Source organism: Prionailurus viverrinus, chromosome A2 (genome assembly GCF_022837055.1).
Source record: "Prionailurus viverrinus isolate Anna chromosome A2, UM_Priviv_1.0, whole genome shotgun sequence".
NCBI classification, from domain to species: Eukaryota; Metazoa; Chordata; class Mammalia; order Carnivora; family Felidae; genus Prionailurus; species Prionailurus viverrinus.
In genome coordinates, this window is record NC_062562.1 from 118,927,910 (window position 1) to 118,946,480 (window position 18,571).

General features: G+C 40.7%; 1 protein-coding gene across 2 annotated transcripts in view; it reads right to left on the bottom strand.

The window, feature by feature from the left end:
- Positions 1-18,571, bottom strand: part of SKAP2 (src kinase associated phosphoprotein 2) — a 181,367-nt gene that overhangs the window by 4,314 nt on the left and 158,482 nt on the right. For both annotated transcript variants that reach the window (XM_047840258.1, XM_047840248.1), the window contains exons 10-11: positions 18,063-18,140; positions 11,901-12,013 (exon numbers count right to left, since the gene is read on the bottom strand). In XM_047840258.1, the coding sequence (XP_047696214.1) occupies positions 11,901-12,013; positions 18,063-18,140 (191 nt within the window). The remainder of the gene's footprint in view (positions 1-11,900; positions 12,014-18,062; positions 18,141-18,571) is intronic.

The following is an 18,571-nucleotide window of genomic DNA, read 5'->3' on the forward strand; positions in this document are numbered from 1 at the left end:
GGATTAAAACCTCTATGTGCTTTTTAAACAGTGGGTTGTACAAGAATTAGGTTTAGTGGAAGAAAAAGGTGGAAGGAAAATATGAGATGGGGGGGGTAAGGCTAACCCTGTACTTATTCTCAAGAGGGCACAGCTCTGGTTAATGAAGACGGAGGGCTCAAGGTTTTAAGTTTAAAAGTTCAACGATAGTGTGAATTTAGTGGATAAAACTATCTAAAAGCAATGAAAATAGTCTGATGCCCGAACTTAGTGATAATGACTATAATCTACATGGGATATATTTATCAGAAGAAAACACCAACTTACTGAAAGCTATGATTAGCAACCATTATATCTTAATAGGAACCTAATAAAACTGCCCTTTTCAATTTTTAAGGCAATGAATACAATTAGAGCCTAATGCTTAACAAAACAAATGTATTTAACCTTCCAGAGGCAAAAGGCCTACACTGTAAGATTTCAAAGTGGATGGTTAACAGGGTAGGTCTGAGTATGAAAGCTCTTACCCAATGTCAATGTAAGACTTAAAAAAAAAAAAAAAATTTGAATATTTGTAAAGAGCAAGGGAACCAGCGCCCCCAACAGGCAGACAGAGAACATATTCAATGAGAGGGCATATTAAGACCCAAATCGGCTTTCAGAGACTAGCACTCAATCTGGGCTTCCAGGTTTAAATTCAAATACAAACAAGAATGCTCATGTCATTTTATAATATTCCACTTTGGTTATAATCTGTAGTCTCAACTGAGGGCATATCATCATCCTCAAAAAACTCACTCACATCCAAAGTTAAGAAAATGGATTTCCAATGCATCATTTCACCAAAGGACCAATGACACACTTCACACTTGAGAGCATTCTGCCTGATGGTCACTGGTCAGATTCATTCAATAGAAAGTACCCTCGAAAACAGGGGGGAGGGGCTTATGCAGCTGCAAACAAATCCCTTGCAAGTAACATTCTAGGAAAAAATAAAGTTTCAGACTCAAATTATCTTAAATGCTTAACTTAATTTAAAACAATTCAAAAGCATATGAAATTTGCTCATAAAAGTTTTCTAAACTATCACAGGTTTAAATCAGAAAAGGGTAAAAATAAAAACCAGAACGTTCATTACTTTACATTTGTAAAGGATTCCACAGAACACTCCTGTGTGGAATTAAGAGGCAAGATAAAATACAGTGAGGTAAAAATCTAGGAGGCAAATTTATGGATTTACACTGTGGCCATTAGAGTATGTCGACAAGATTGCAAACACAGAAGCTTTTACTTTTATCATTACCATCCTCTGTATGAGCCTCTTGAGCAACATGAATCCCAATTAAACCATTTGCAGCCTATAAATTGGAAAGAAGACGCTTTGGAGTACGGTATTCTAAACTTGAGCCTCAAGATTCAGTATCCTACGAGCTTTCCTTCTGAAGAAGCAGATCTGCCTCTCTGCCTCCCCTGTTTGGCGCTCCCAAATAAATGTGATTCCAAATGATGTATTACTTACGGTGGAAAGAATGCAATCCAGACAACGTTGTCTTACCGTCCACGTGCTAATTATAGTATTGTTCTAAAAGTCGCGGGTGGGTCGTTTAAAAAAAAAAAAGATCAACAACCCTCAAACCTTATCTTGTTATTAAACAACAAAAAAGAAAGAGACAAAAAAACCACTCCAGGCTGCCATCTAAATCTCTGAAAGGTTAGGAAACATCATGGCATCTTTATGGCACACGAGATCTCAGGTACGAGAAGGCCTGCCATCTGGTAGCCCTCACCCTACTCGGCTCTTAACATCAACCGAAATGCTAACATAGGCAAGTGGCTGTGCTTCAGGAGGACTGATAAAATAATGAAGAGTCCTTTAATCTACAGGAAACCATTCCAGTCAATTTACAAGAAATATTGCATCCCTTTGTAGGACGTGTAATTATTTTCTATTAATCATGTGCTATAAAGCTACATTATGCGGTTATTCTGTTATCACTAGAAAGAGGCCTGCAGTCAGCTTCTGACAATGTTAGGTAATTACTAACACAAAGCTTCTTTCTCCTCCCGTACTAATGCTATCAAGATCCAGAGGTGTGGCGATGCTCACTGTATAAAAATAGTACTCAAAAGAAATTCAGTATCTGCAAAATGGATGGCTTCCAGGCAAAATGCAATGTGGCAGGCGAGGAAGCAAAAAAAGCCAAACTGGCCCAATAACCCGGGAAAATAATCGTAAAGCGGCACTGCCCAGTTGTGCTCTCACCCCTGTTTTCCATTTTCACGCCGCTGAAATAGTTTCTTGTTTGTTTTGTTTTGTAGTAAAATGTTCGGCTTCGACTAATAGTTGTTAAGCAACAAACGAAAGCGATTATGTAATAAGCAGGGGGAGAGGGCTCGTTTTGATCATGTGTAACCGACTGTACCTGACATGACAGCCGCCATATGCCCATGTGTACTCATTCGCTAAATCTTCGCTCTCTGCCTGTTGATTATCTTACACTTAAATACTTAAATAAGGCCCCAGCGTTCACTTAAACCCTTCTCAGCACCGTGATTCTCATTTCTCAAGTATGTTCATCCGCTTTCTGCAAAACATGAGGTGAAAGAATGTCACCTGAACAGAAACTTGGGACACTAATAAGATTCTGTGATGCACTCCCCCTTCCAGACACTAGTTACCAATCTGTTTGAATGCAATGGGTGAAAGACTGTGCGTGTGTCCTGTCTCCCAAACATACATCTGTGCTTCGAAACATACTAGCCTTTTGCAGAAATGAAGTTAATTTTATTCACAAATGTAAAACGCATCGGGTTTCAGAGCCCGTGGGCTTCACCGCTGTTTTCCAACTGTTCACTGTGATAGTCTCGATGTTTCATAAACATTGTAGGAGTATGAAAAACAGATACCCATGCAAAATACAGAATTACTGTCTTCAAGGGTACCTGTTGGATCTTTTCCTTTTTACTATCTCCAGTTAGAAACTTTGTAAGAATCCCTTCATTTCTCCTACATCCATCATTTCATCCCTTAAAGTGCACGACAGGAACCTGACAACCTCAGTGTTTCACTATTACTATCCACACATGAACTCCTTGAATCTTCATCTCGTAAGCTGATAAATGAGGAAACTGACACTAACACTCTCTAAGGTCCTCCGTGATGCCTGAACACCACCCTCCGTGAACCTGCTTTAAGACACCAAGTCTCTTAGTGGCTTGTGGAAATCAACCTCATTACTTTATAATTCACTATGCAGGTGTGACTTTGAATTACGCGAATTTGAAGAATTACTATTTTTTTTTTCCTCCCTGCACTGTGCACTCCATTTCTAAAGCAGGAGAGATACAGGACAAGCAAAGGAGCTGATAGTAGGAATTCAATTCTTACAACAAATTTTAGTTTGTATTCCAGAGTCAAGACTCATTTAATTCAAGTGTCTACACAGTCCACATTCACAATACCACACAGTAAAAACTGCTATTCAGACTGATGAGTCAAAGATACTGGTAGGCAAAGAAAAGGTCAAATCATATTCGGTAGAAAGTGGCCTCGGTACCCAGTGTATTTCACCGACCTGTACAAGACTCTGTTAAGTGTTCTCCAGCTTACCCACCTGTCTCTATTCCAACTGTCGCCACTCTGGTTCAGACCTTCATCACCTCACCCTGGGTTACTGCATCAACTCTGCCTCTCTGTTCTTCCCAGAAACTGCCTTGGTCAGCTTCAAGAACTGCTCGGGAACTCACACCAGCTCCCCGGTGCGGTAACTGTAAACTCCTCAGCTCTGCTCCCTCCTGCCCTGCTGGCAACAGTCTCTCACTGCTCCGGTCCACACAGTCCAACCTTCCACCCATTCCTGCTTCTGCACGCGGTGCTCTCCTCCCCAGGGAACGTCTCCCCTTCCTCACCCAAATCCTAATCAGCAACCAACACCCAACTCAAGTTACCTAGCTGTCGTGACTTTTTCTCCAAATTATTTAATCCACGCTTACGTCTCTCATTCCAAGCTGAGCATTTATTCCTCATTTTATGTACTTTAGGTCTGTTCCTTCAACTAAAATAAAGTACAGACTCACTGAGATCACGGCAATATCTTACTTGATCTGTCTGCCCCACGATGTATAAAAGATGTCTAATAAATACGGACTGGATGATGCCACACTCATTTTGGATGATGCACCAGTCGACAATCCTAGACATCTTCCTCAGAAGTGTGATTTCCAATAGGTCTATCTCTTCCTTTGTGTATGTTAGATATACTTGAAGAATTTTAGTAATGACTAAACAAACTTTTGTTCTGAAGTGCATTCAGCTTCTCAGTCTGAAGTATGTCGTTCCTACTTGTGGCAGGCTGCTGTCCACCCCGTTTTCCAATGAGCTGTACAGGAGACCTTATCTAAAGAGTTTAGATTCCACCTGTAGAAAGAAAGAGATCTGTCCCCCTGCTGAACTGGGACCAGGTAATTCCAGTTCTATGAAGAAACAAATTGAGTTGAATGTATTGTATGTATGGAAGAGGTTAAGACAGAACCCTGTAAAGGCAGAAACAGTGTGGCAGGTGTAAAGGAAAATCTACTGGGTTTTAGGTCCTGATTGTTCTTGTGATGATCTTCCCAGAATTTCCAGAGTCTCACCCCCTTGCTCTTTTACTAATTAGGTATGGAGCCCTGGGCCATCCCTAAGTTTTTTAGGGATGATTTTTTGGGTTTATCTTTATGGCACTCTCGGAGACTCCACAATAATCCAGTTATGTACTTAACATAAATCAAGAAGTCTAATGGTGACACATTTGGACCCTCACAGAACTGCCTTTATGAAGTGTGTTGTCATATTTACTCTAAAATTTTTTGTTGGGAGTATTATCTGTCACTGTTGTACTTGTCATATAAAGTTGTTAAGGTCAGCTAATCAGTGAAGATTCTAGAAATTCTAGTGGAGATTTTTTTTTTTTAAAGTAGCCAGATCTGGGAAAAGCCAAGATCCCTCCTTTTTGATTAAAAGGGGTTATTAGCTCCTTGTCTCTCCCTTTTGTAGTCTGGCTGCTGAGAAGCTCCAGGCTGTGTTGTTAGTTCAAGTGCCCAAACTCCAGTCTTTTAAGGTCTCCACAGGGGTAGTCATTTCTTCCTTGGGTCTTTTATTTATTTTCCCCAATTACACTGAGCCTTGAGATTTCCTCACCTATAAAGCAAAGCACTAGCACTAAGGTTTCCTTAACTCTATGATTCTATCATTCTAAATTGTTTTAAGAAGGTCAGGATTATTTCCTATTTTTACCTGTATTTTCACAAACACAAATAAACATATATCTGCCATACTATTAGGTATCAGGGATATAAAAATACTTGAGACACAGTGTCTGCCTCAACGAGTTCAGGGTGGAGAGAGAGAGAAATGGAAACTCCTAGTCCCCACTTAGATGTAGCAGTGTAAAAAGAGAAAACTCCAGGGTCAGACCTGCACTGATTCCAGGAGAAGGTACTTTCTAGTTGGTGTCCTTGGGTGATTCACATAACAACCTTGCTGGGCATCACTTTCCGACTCTGGAAAATTAACACACCGTAACACCATAGGGTTATCTTATGATCAGATGAGCGAAAGCATACCGAGTGCCTAGAACGGGTCCTTGTGGGTACGCAACAAATTCTTTTTGTTGTTGCTGTTCCCTCCCTCTCCCTTCCCACTAATGGGTATAGGAAAATGCCAGAGCAACGAAAAAGGTGCGTTGGAGTGCACTCCAAGGCAATCTGATTATGAGCGGTTCTCTACCCTGCTCTTCCGAAGGGAATGTGGCCTGTAAAGGGATGAGGGGGGGAACATCTCAGAGGAGTGAATGCTGCTATATATATGTTAAGGGGGTTCCTGAGTTTCTGGGGTGGGGGAGAAGAAGCGCCTAAGAGATCATGGACTTTTGAATTTAGGATTTAAAAAAAAAAAATTATCAACAAGGTGCTGTCTTTCAAGTCGTTTTGTTTTGCTTCTGACAGACCCTGGCTTATTCCACGCAGGATTAAACCGCACAGGCCTTGCAGCCCATAGCAGCCCCTGCCACTTCCGCCCACCCTGCATCTCGGACGCTGCCTGCCGGTTTTTCCTTGACCCCTCCGGCTTACTCTGAGCCTCCCAACCTACTTTCCAGAATCACCTCCCCGCTTCCATCTGTCAACATTTTCCTGAAACGCTCCTTCCATTTGAGGTCAGAGGACACAGGGAAGGACCTGAACGTGTTGTCCCCACCTAGATAACCAGAGGAGTCCCATGAGTGGAACCAGACTGTCTCCTGAGGGAGGGGCGGGTGTGAGCAGAGCAGGTCTACCTGGCCTCACTGTGTACCCGCAAGGCTCCCGTATCGACAGCACGGAAACTAAATGCCACCAGACCCAAAGAGACACAGGTCACAATACAGCTACTCCTCCTCCTTCCCCGAAGGCTGGAAGGCATAACCACATTTTGGGAACTAGCTGAGCATCAACAACGTTATGTCCTATATTGAGATGTCCTAGTTATTCTTCAGCAGTTGGTTATGCTGTTTGTGGCACGCGGGGGCAGATGGTCACGGAGGGAAAATGAAGACACCTGAAAAGTAACTCTGCCAGCAGAGCTCGGGAGGCCTTTCATGTTATTTCCTTTTTCCGGTAGGTTCGAAAGCCAGAAAAATCCTGGTCATGGAATCTTTACGTTTTTACAATGAGAAGCAGACGGTCAGTGACAGTCACAATTCACCGAAAAAAAACTCACAGATATAATGGGAGACAATGCTCGACCCTCCAACCAATATATACTAAAAAAAGAAAAAAAAAAAAAAGCGTCCTTACCGTACATTAGTGAACACTGTCAACCTACATTTCCTGTTTTTCACTTAATAAAAAATTTCTTAATACGCTGCAATGCTCAAGCCACATGTGTCCTAGACTAGATAAAATATCCCAGGACTCTTCACCCCCTTGTTTTTCTGTTAACACCAGACAAAGTAGCGTGCTTCTTTCCTGCCGAAGCATAGCTCTGCTGTCGTTAAGTCTCTAAAAATAATTTATTGCTTTAAAAGTAAGAATAGGAATGTGGTTAGCCATTTACCGATGAGCACAGATTGAAAGATAAACTAATAGACGATGTAAATCCAGAACAGCAAGTAGAATCATAACCAAAGAGGTATGCAGGGCGAGGGAATACGCCTATAGCCATATACCCTGGATCCTGCTATTCAAATCCTAACATCTCGCAAACATAGTTCTGGGTAAATACTATTAACTAGGATATTATGTCCTTGTTTAAGGTGGTAATGAACGTGACATGTAACCTAGTAATGGAATCTGGCATGATTTTAAACAACCTGATTCCTTTTTTAAAAAACTAAAAAGATTTTTTTTTTTTTACTTCAAATATGATTTCCCCCCCATCAAATGAACCAGAAATTGGGCCGTGAGTTTTAGAATTAATTCATTAGCAACGTAGCGGTCAACAAAATTACAAACCCCATTTTCATCTGTCCCTGTAAATGTGCCCCATTGTTTTTAGGGGAGAATAAAAAGATTTCTAGGGGCGCCTGGGTGGCGCAGTCGGTTAAGCGTCCGACTTCAGCCAGGTCACGATCTCGCGGTCCGTGAGTTCGAGCCCCGCGTCGGGCTCTGGGCTGATGGCTCAGAGCCTGGAGCCTGTTTCCGATTCTGTGTCTCCCTCTCTCTCTGCCCCTCCCCCGTTCATGCTCTGTCTCTGTCCCAAAAATAAATAAACGTTGAAAAAAAAAAAAAAATTTTTAAAAAGATTTCTAAATCTCTGCTGAACTACTGATGTACGTAACAGGGTTTTCTCCTAATACACAAACAACAGCAGTGACCCTACGTGGAAAGAACTATAAGCAAAAAGTCACTGGCTCTCCTTTTTAGGTAAGCAGTACTTAAATTTAGTATTAGTGAGCTTCAAAGGTTAAAACTTAGAAAATGCCAGACACTTTGAAAGAGAGGCGAACTCAGCCAGGGGTCACATGACAGCTGCTAATTGAAAAATGTTAAAAAGGGAAGGGGGAGGCAGGCCAGGTGATCTGCTTACCCTTCTTTATTGCAACACTTGATTTGCACTAGAGAAAAAAATTTAAGTCTAAGACTCGTATAACTCTCAAAAAAGACGCCTGAAATACATAAATCAGCCTCAGGCTGACTGAGCACAGCTGACGCCCTATCAAGGCTTCCTTGCAAAAACAGAGAAAGAAGACTGAATTTTAAAACGAAACTATATTCCTACGTTGAATTTTAACGAAGACAGCCCAATGGTCACACCAGTTCCGTCTGTTTCTGTCATTACATTTACAAAATTAAAACACTCTTCATTATAATGCACACCATTTTTAGTCCTTGATTTATCCAAATTGTATTTAAGAATGCATCTTTTCTTAAACTGTCTTGTGTTTCCTTTTTTTTTTTTTAAAGAGTATTTTCAGAACTGGCAACCTTCTGGAAGGTAAGTCAGATCAGTGACAATTAAATATTGCGAAATACAGATCAGTTAATTTTGAAAAGCAAGGCGTATTTCTTTCAAATCTTGCAAATGGCATTATTTATTAGAAAAATTGTGGCATTAGTTTCTTCACAAGGTACACATTTTTTTATGCCTCTACAAATATTGCATTGAGACTCCTTAAAAAGGTATGTATACAATGTTTACATTCAATTCTGAATGATTAAAAATTTTATGATTAATGCTAATACTTTATTGACATGACATAGGAAAGTAATAATCCATAGCTAGATCTCAAGCTGAATTTATGACATCATTTTGATTGTGCACATTAGCTGCAATTACCTGCACCACTCATTCTGAGCCACTAGATGGTGTAAAAAATAAATTAAAATGGTAAAATTTCGTTCTATAGCCACAAAACCTAATATAACTCTGAGAAACATGAAACACATTTCTAGACCTACAACAACGCTGGTGATTTCTATGCTAAGTGTACTTTTAAAAAAAAATCTCTCTCTCCACCTTAATCTAGAAACAAGTCCTTTTGAGCACTTTTTCACTCTCTTCTAAGAGCCTGAGTTCTGAATTTACAGTAGTCTTTTTTTAAAATTTTTTTCTACATTTTACTTATTTTTGAGAGAGAGAGAGAGAGAGAGAGAGAAACAGAGCACAAGTGGGGGAGAGGCAGAGAGAGAGGGAGACACAGAATCCGAGGCAGGCTCCAGGCTCCGAGCTGTCAGCACAGAGCCCGACGTGGGGCTCAAACTCACCAACTGTGAGATCACGACCTGAGCCGAAGTCAGACGCTCAACCGACTGAGCCACCCAGGCGCCCCTGAATTTACAGTAGTCTTAAACATTCAAATTGCTGTCATTCCCACGAAAATGAATTTATGATATTGCTTTATGGTCTATTTTGGCCAAAGTTTTGGTAAAAACTGGAAGACCAAGCCAATAAAAAATTATTAGAGTCTCCAAAGATTCCTCTCTGAAACTGTTCTCCCCAAATCGCTAAGTGCAAGTCTTCACAAACATATACTGACTCCCAAAGCAATTTGAAAACCAATAGCCAAGATGTCCACTAACGGCCCCAAATTTGTCCAAATTCCATCCAGGGAGAGCTAAGCGTCCTTTCTTTTCACCCTCACCAAGATTTACCTGGTTGATTCTACCAGCTCCGCAGTGGGATAAATACTGGCATTAAATCATTCCGCCAATAGCGATAATGCGCTGGCGAACAATGTCTAGCCTCTTTCCAAAACCAAAATGAGCTCTAGGAGGCCTCTCGTGAAATCATGCTGCCCATGGAACTTCACGCCTTGTGAAGGGCTGAGAGAGGAATTGTTTTTGGTAGGCACATGCCCAAATAATAGCATTGAGAAATTTTAGATGGCGGTATACTCTTCCTTTGAGCCGGACCACCGCTAACCTTAGCTCTATGACCAGGCTTCACACATAAAATTACAATCTCCACAAAACAGGTTTGGGAGAACAGAAAGTGCCTTCCCTGGGATTCCAGAAGTGTGACATACACCTATGACGCTACCTTTACTTTCATAATAACAGAAAGTAATTTTCGGAGGCAATGGGAATGCCACTTGTTTGACAGCCTGCCCCGGAGGTCGCTACTCTGAGGTTTTCAGCCACAAAGACAGCATGAGTCATAAAGAAGGCTTTAAGGGCAGACCCACATGGCTTTTAGAAGTTTCGCATTTTACCATAATAATATAATGACTCCATGCCGTTTATCCCTATAATTTGGAATTCCAAGTAGAGGCCAATCAACCTTTTATTTTATACGCAACTGCAGCTCAGCTGGCGAAAGAAACTGCGAGCTAAGTACGTTTGGGGAATAATTCCAAGAGACTTTCTTGAACTGAAATGAATCACTTCGGTTTCTATGCTAAGTAATTAACTAAAAAAAAAAAAAAAAAGTGTTATCTTAATTCAGAACAATGAAATGCTCAATAATCTTGTAATGCTTCATCCAAGAGTTGGTTATCTATAGCTTCTAAGAACTAAACCTGTATTTCTTTAAAAAACAAAAAACAAACATACTAAGGAACAGAGGACGAAGAAAGATGAGAAGTCTTAGCTTTGGGCACCTCAACTAGCAATGATCATGGCTGCTTATATTTACTTGTTAAATATCTTCCCCCAGTGACCTACAAGTGCTTCTGTAGTATTCCTTTTGGATTCCTGGTGCTTAGCACAGGCCCTCGCACATTGTGGATGCTTTACGACAGTTTCAAATTACACACGAGGGAGGAAAGAAGGAAGGAAGATGCACGAGAGAGAAGCAGACAGCCTTGGTCTGGGAGTCAAGGCGCCTGGTTAAGTCCTGGTTCTGGCCCCTTCTCGACCCAAGTTCCCTTATCTGTAAAACCAAGAATAAGTGGATGATCATCATGCAGATTCCTCATTCAAATGTTCTATGATTTCCTAGGTTATGATTTTATCCACCAGCCATCTTTTGTTACGTTCAATAAACGACCTTATTTCCAAATCTCTTCTGTATCTAGCAAGCCATATTATCTTTTGGGAAAGTACAAAATATTTCTCTAATCAAGAAACCACATTAAACTTCTAGACTTATGATTTATAGAACATCTCCCTACTTACATTTAACTAGTTTTCATACATCATTTGTTTCTAGAATAGCTTCATAAAGTAGACTGAGCAAATTTTTTAATCCCTATATTACAGCAGGGAAAGTTAAATATGAAAATTAAGGCAGCTCACACACATCACCACTATAAGAAACATGACTTTTAGATCTAAGGACAGAAAGATTTTGAGTCATCCAGTATCTTAAGAGGCAAAGAGAGAGAGACAGAGAGAGAGAGAGAGGGATTTTATATATATGTGTGTGTGTGTGTGTGTGTGTGTGTGTGTGTGTGTGTAGAGAGAGAGAGAGAGGTGAGTTCATAGCAACAGACTCTGTCATTACGTTTACAAATACAACTATGTTAAATTGTTAAAAATTACCTAAACCTATCTGAATAGAAAAAACATCGCTTTTAAATTGTCGGAACACCAATGTATTTACATAAAGATGAAAAACTCCTACTATAAACAGTGTTTCCAGTAGTGAATGGCAGACAAAATCAGAATAAGCACACAGAAGAATAAAAAGGAAGAGGAAAGAAAAACATAATAAATAACCTAATACCTCACAATGTTAACTTTCACATAAGTATATTGTTTCTGGAGAAGGCAGGGTATGGATGTGAGCCAAAGGCTGAAGTGATAGGTAAACACACTGCTAAGTTGAATCCTGTTATCTGATTGTGTTTAAAATTTGATTATATTTCACTTGACAAAATAATTAATTATTGTGAACTCCCAATTGTTAACAAGGACCTAGAGGAATTCCAATTGGCATTTTTCCCCAGTGTTGTAAACCCAGATGCAGAAGAATCTAGCTTTGTATTCACCCTTTACGGTTGTCAGCTGGGGTGTCTCCTTACCTTGCTAAGAATGTAAATCACATCACCACGTTTAAATGACAACTCATCAGAAAGAGCTCCTGTGCAGTCCCACAAACCCTGGTAAAAATTAGCATAATCGGTGCTTTTATCTCCTAGGAAGAAGAGAGAGAAAACATGAGTTAGAGCTTTCATGTAACGGGTCCTTGCTTAAACGTGAACCAATAGACACTAAAGGGCCTCTCACCACCAAAACAATCTAAAAAAATTCCGTCCTGATTCAAAGAACATTTGATTACCCTTACATACAAATCCCACTTCTTCTAATTGTATAATTATGAGACCTTCTTTAAAAAAAGATCTCATTTTGAGTGTCTCTTTTCTCTCTCCCCCTTTCTTGTTTTATCCAAAGCCTGTGATTGCCATGTGCTCTCATCAAGCCAGCACCTAAAAGTTCCTTCCCATTTATTTTTTACAATGGACCTAAACCCACTCGCAACATGTTTTGAAGGTGAATCAGCCACACCACATGATGAGCAAGTATCCATGACACGTGATAAACACACTGTGAAACAACCACCTTACAGAATTTCCAAAAATTCCAAAAGAATAAAAAAAGAGAGAGAGAGAGAAAGGGAGGGAGAGAAAATTTGGGGACACTTCATAAACAATAATAAAGAATAATAAAGGAATCAGTAGGGCATAGAAATAACTCAAACTCGACAACGATTTTTTTAAAAAAAATTCTAAAATCTACAGCTGGTTAGAGGAAGAGGGTAAAGTGGAAATAACACAGAGGGTAATTCCAGCTCTTATCTTTGGGGACTTTTGTACCGAAAGCCTCTCCCAAAAGTTATTTCTAACATATTTTAGCAACTTTGAAATTGCCAAAGCTGAAGCTGCATTTTTCAAGATTTCTGTCAGCCCTAGTTTAGGACATTACGCTCTGAATAAACATGCAACATACACTGCAGTTACCAGCTCATCCTTCTAACGACATAAGCACAATGGATGTGATGTGCTCAAACTGCCATACAGACCATTAACTGATTGATTATTTAGCGCTCTCCGCTCTGTAATACCACAATAAACCGGGTAATAAATGCTTTGTCACTTATACAATGTGGGTCTCTTGAAACACAGCACAGAGTTAAATACACTGGATGCTTTTGTTACACTGAGAACTGTTTCCTGTTTTTAATTTCATGATAATTGAGTTTTGATGAGTTAACGCAAAAAGAATGCAAGCGATATCAATAAGATGTCCGTGTATTCACTAACCAGGCAGAACGTATACGTGTTGACAACTTCCATCATTGGAATGTCAGCTCTGAATTCTGAGGGGATAGCTGTGGGGACGCATGCTGCGTCAGGCCTGTCATCCTAGTTTTGTTATATGGCTCTCAAACAGCAGGCTTCTTGGCAATTCCAACACAACTCCTCACGTGAGCGGGTCTTCTGGGTATTCGTCTTATATCGCGTGGTTTGTGATTTACACAAAGTGCTAAGTTTGTTAGAAGTCTTCAAACTTCTAATATCCGAAACGTTTTTTTCGAGCCAAAGAGAAAATCTGAGGAGCGTGGAGTGTGACAATTTAGGAAGATGATACTTCTCGATTAAGCTTGAAGAAAATAAACAGTGGCTAGAATATGCCACCTTGCAAAATCCTACTCGAGTTTTTTCTCCTGTTTTCTAAAAATTCCCGGGGGTGGGGGTGGGGTGGGAGGGGGAAGGGAGGGAGTGAAAAACGGGAGGAGGCGTGAAAGGAAGGAGGGAGGAAGGGAGGGGAACAGAGAGAGACAGACTCCGTACTGACCTCTCCACTCCAGCATTTGAGCACTCGTCACCGACACCAGCAGGCATGTATACAAGCCCGGGGATCCAACCAAGAACTAACAATGCTCGTGGCTACCCTTCATTACATTTCCCCCCACAAAGCAATTTATTAAGTAAATTCCATGAATGGACACTAGAGGGCACTCCGGCCGGACAGATCACTCCAAACATTGTCAATTTTTTCTTTTAGAAAGAATTACTTAATAATAAAGTGACTGATTTCCTTTAAAAACCACTTATTTAGACAAATAGAGATTTGGAAGTTGAGACATTCTAGTCCGATTAAATCAACTGCTAAATGGGTCAAATGTTGCGCCCCAAGCAGTCCGTCAGTGTCAGTTTAAAAGTCAAGGAATTAGAGCAAAGAGAGGATGACATCATTTCACATGCAAGGCCCTCCCCCACAGTCGCCGGCCAGGAGGTAAGAGGATGTAAATAGCTGGCTTCCCCGGCCCAGGCTCCTGTGTGTTCCCAATGTTGCTCAGCCTGAGGCTTGATCCAAAAAGGTTAAAGAAACAAAACTTGGGCTAAAACGAGGGAAGTTTTGGCTGAGCTCGAGCGTCCCAGCGCGTCCCCAGCTGCCCAGCCTGCTGCCGGCTCCTCCTTTTTCAGATATTCTCACGACGGTTTTTCATTCAATAGATTTTCAAGAGGTAGGGGAAGAAAGAAGGCAAAGAAAAGTATATGGTGATTTCTAACACATAATCCTTATCACTTTGGGGTCTCTCTTCCCCTCGATGCGCTTGGTGAAACTCCCATTAACACTAATGGGAGTTACAGGAGCACATGAGGGGAAGGGAGACCCCCACCGTGTGCAAGATGCATTTCTCCCTAGATGTGCATCATGAGCATTTCATTAAATCTCACTGCTGTAAAGAGGCAACAGAGCTAGCTACTTGGCAATACTGGGAAAAAGATGCATTTTCTACTGTGTTTTCGATAATCTTGATGATGATGTTACCCAAAGACCAACCTCATTTCTGTGTCCCATATGTGAGCTCTGTTAAAGAATAATAAGTTGTTTATGTCACATGGCTATACACACATACAATTTACTATTCTATCTGGTTCAGAGTGCAATAGTAGGTATAAAGCAGAAGAACCACAACTAACGAGAAGGCCTGGTGATAAAAATTTATTAGCCTTAGTCTCCTCAGGAAAGTAACGTTAAAATTCTTGGTATGAATTTTATTTAAAAAAAATTTTTTTTAATGTTTTATTTATTTTTGAGAGACAGAAACAGAGACAGAGTGCGAGTAGGGGAGGGGCAGAGAGAGAGGGAGACACAGAATCCGAAGCAGGCTCCAGGCTCTGAGCTGTCAGCACAGAGCCTGACGCGGGGCTCGAACCCGTGAACTGTGAGATCATGACCTGAGCCAAAGTCGGGCACTCAATCAACTGAGCCACCCAGGTGCCCCGGTATGAATTTCAGATATAAAAATTAGGAATTGCTTTATTCCTTTGAGAGCAGTGAGCTTCTCTGGTTTACTTTTCACTATTTTAAGTTTTGAAATTTTAAGTATGGCTAACCATCCTCAAAAAATTATGCACAGGTCTAGCCTCAGAAGCACAGTGAGTTCACACAAGAGTTAGCACTGTTCACCTATACACCGAAAAATGATCCGTGTAAAATACGTTTTTAAAAAACAAAAATGTAATGCCACAGATCATCCCACATTCTGAATACAAGTAAGTCTCTTTAGTTGTTATCACTGCATGGATTAATCTTCCCGCATCATGATCTACGTTTTCAAAATGACAAAAAACCTCACCTCATTATGTTTCCTGTCCTGAGAGGCATGAATGGTTAAAAAGAGAAGGTAAAGACAGAAAAAACAACCATTCTAAATTAGCCAGCCTCTGAAGGATTCAAACAATATACTCGTTCTTGCTTTTTCCAACATTCAAAAACAGATCATTGGGCAGTAACAGAATCATTAGGAAAAATAGGCTAAACATTGGAGATACTTTTACAAGAACAAAAAAGGATTTTAAAAATACGATGGCAGTGGCTGAAACATACAATATGTAAGATAATGAAAAATCTCTTCTTGAGCAGTCGTTTAAAAACGATTTCAGAAAGATAAGCAAATTCTACAGTGTTCAAAAAAATCAGGGGCGCCTGTCGGTTAAGCCTCCGACTTCGGCTCAGGTCATGATCGCGTCATTCGTGAGTTCGAGCCCCGCTTCGGGCTCTGTGCTGACAGCTCGGAGCCTGGAGCCTGCTTCTGATTCTGTGTCTCCCTCTCTCTCTGCTTCTCCTTTGCTTGTGCCCTGTCTCCCTCTCTCTCTCAGAAATAAATAAACATTAAACATTTTTGAAAAAAATCAAATGGAGTCATTTTGTACATATATATAAACATGCAAGATGTGCAAGCTTGAACATAAAAGAACTTATAAGAAATACAGGATTATGTTGTTTATGTATTTCGCTTTAGTCTGAATTTTTTTCTCCTTTTTTAAGTAAAATCGCTCAATGTGAAAAATATATAACATTCTTGAGTAAGGTTAGAAGTTCACGTCATGTGATGCTCGGCAAGATAGTAATACCCTTGTCAACCCACTGCCCTGCACAGCAAACAAACTTCTAGTGTTACATCTTTGACAGCCCAAAGAGAGCAAAGGTCACTGCTATGCAAAAGCATTAAAACTGTTGCTTGAAAAGAATTTCATGTCACTAAAGATAAGAATTATTGCAGTGCTTTACAGCGATTGCACGGAAAGCTAGATCGACTTAGTGCATGCCTTTGAAGAAAAACTGACTTTTTTCTTCCTTCCCTCAAAGGCAAACATTTGGGAGATGGGGACTTTAAAAGGGTTTTTGAAAAATACAACTGCTTTTAAGCCAGAACGCTTCTATTTGTGGAAGGGATACCTACACGTGTCTACCTCTACACCTGCACTGAAGAAAACACAAACAAAAACAAAAATCCTTCGTGCTTTCGGCAGAGGCTTTTGATAGATCCTAAAACGCATATACTTAAATTACCACTGTGGATCATCCTCAAGGCTTCGCTCAGTCTTAGGATTTTATAGCTGCCTTTTACAGGACCAGAGTGCTGACATCTAATGACTTCGTCCTCACTTCCTTTCTGAAAAAAGCAAACCAAACCCTCTGCAGCAGCCCGCTCCTGCTTTCCTGTCCAGGTCCGGAAGTCAGGCCTCTGTTTCCTTTCCGCGTGTCATGGTAGGAAGGACTCGGGAAAGCTACTTCCTGAACACACACTTCCTGTCCACCCTGCCTCTGACAGCTGGCAAGAGTGATGTATGAATGTATCAGAGAAGGGAAGGTGACCCTCAACTATAGCTCTGTGCAGGACACGGGATGATATGGCAGACCTTGCCCCAGCTGACATGTGGCTACGAGGAGGTGTAAAAGTCCTGATAAGAAGGCATCCCCTCTCTTCTTTCCGTGTAAAATAATTGCTGGTTTATCAAAGCTAACCTCATGCCTGCCCTCCAGATATGGTTTATCTCCTGCTATTTGGAAATAACAACCCGCAAAAAAAAAAAAAAAAAAAAAAAAAAAAAAAAAGTCGCCCATATCATGTGATCTTGTACACAACATGTGTGGTTATTTTTCCCGGCTCAGTCATAATTAGTACTTGGGGCCATGTGCCAAGTGGAAATGGATAAGGGGAATATCCTTCCTAGCCTTCTAGGCCATCAGTGTCCTTTTCCAATTTTTAAACCGCTGTCACCGGACTCTGGCATTTCTTACCCAATTCATTTGCTTTCTGTGTTAATCATATGCAATGAAGATATGCATGGCCAACATTTAAACAGGCTGCAGATCAATTAGCGGTCTTAAGTTTATCTGATTTTTATCAAAGAAGACAGAGCTGCGGGTCGATTGTCAGAGCCTGTGTCAAGTTGACCTTTTCAGAGATGTCTACATTGCCAGTCCCCTGGGCAACTTGTTGTCCCCTGTTGGTCTCTGAATGGCAGAAGTCTGTTCTGCTCAAGCACAAAGTATACACAGATGTCTATATTACATTCTTATAGGTTTGACAGCAACTGCATGTTGTATCTATAAACTGTCCTTTAGCAGTGACACTTCCTCAATGATGATAAGCTAATTTATGCAACTAAATCTCCTTTGTGCAGAAATGAAAGCTAATTGAGTCATTACAAAGTAATTCAGGAAGGAATACCTTGTATAAATTGGCTTACTTTATAAATCCTTCTCAAGTGGTTTTCATGCATCCTAAATGGGACTAAGCAGCTTATCCGCCCTAAGATACCCAGATCGAAGCAGCCAACTTCGGGGGAGTTGGATAAACCCTCTTTAGAGCTGTAAGAAAAGTGACGAAAGGGAAAGTGAACAAAACCAAAAGAAGCTTCCCAAGAAGCTTCACGATTCAGTACCTGTGGCGGGGAGAGCACTGTCCTGACTCGTCTTCCTTTGGTCCTCCACGTTTGCGGGAGCACTGTCCTCTTCCTCTTCTGTAAGCAAACAACAGAAATGGCACGCTGAAGGGTTTCCTCAGAAATAACAAGACAGTACTCACCCCATTTTACGAGCAAAACTGAAAGTTCACGACGCATAAATATTCCTCCTCAAAGAATGAAACCGCTCAACATTCACATTCCTTTGCCAATAATCTAAAGCTGAACAAACAAACCTCTAGCTAGTTGCACATAGCGACCTTACCAGTTGGCTTGATAAAATTTAAGATACGTGCTGATGCCTCACATATTTTGTTTCGCATACTGGAAAGTCCTCTTAAATCCAGACCAGCCCTGAAATCCAGTAAAGTAACACCCAGCCCTATATGGACAGACCACATTATACCGAGGCAGGATAAAACCACGGTCCCTAAACCATCAGGAGAACACAGGGAAAATGTGTGATATAGAATACAGTTAACCTATAA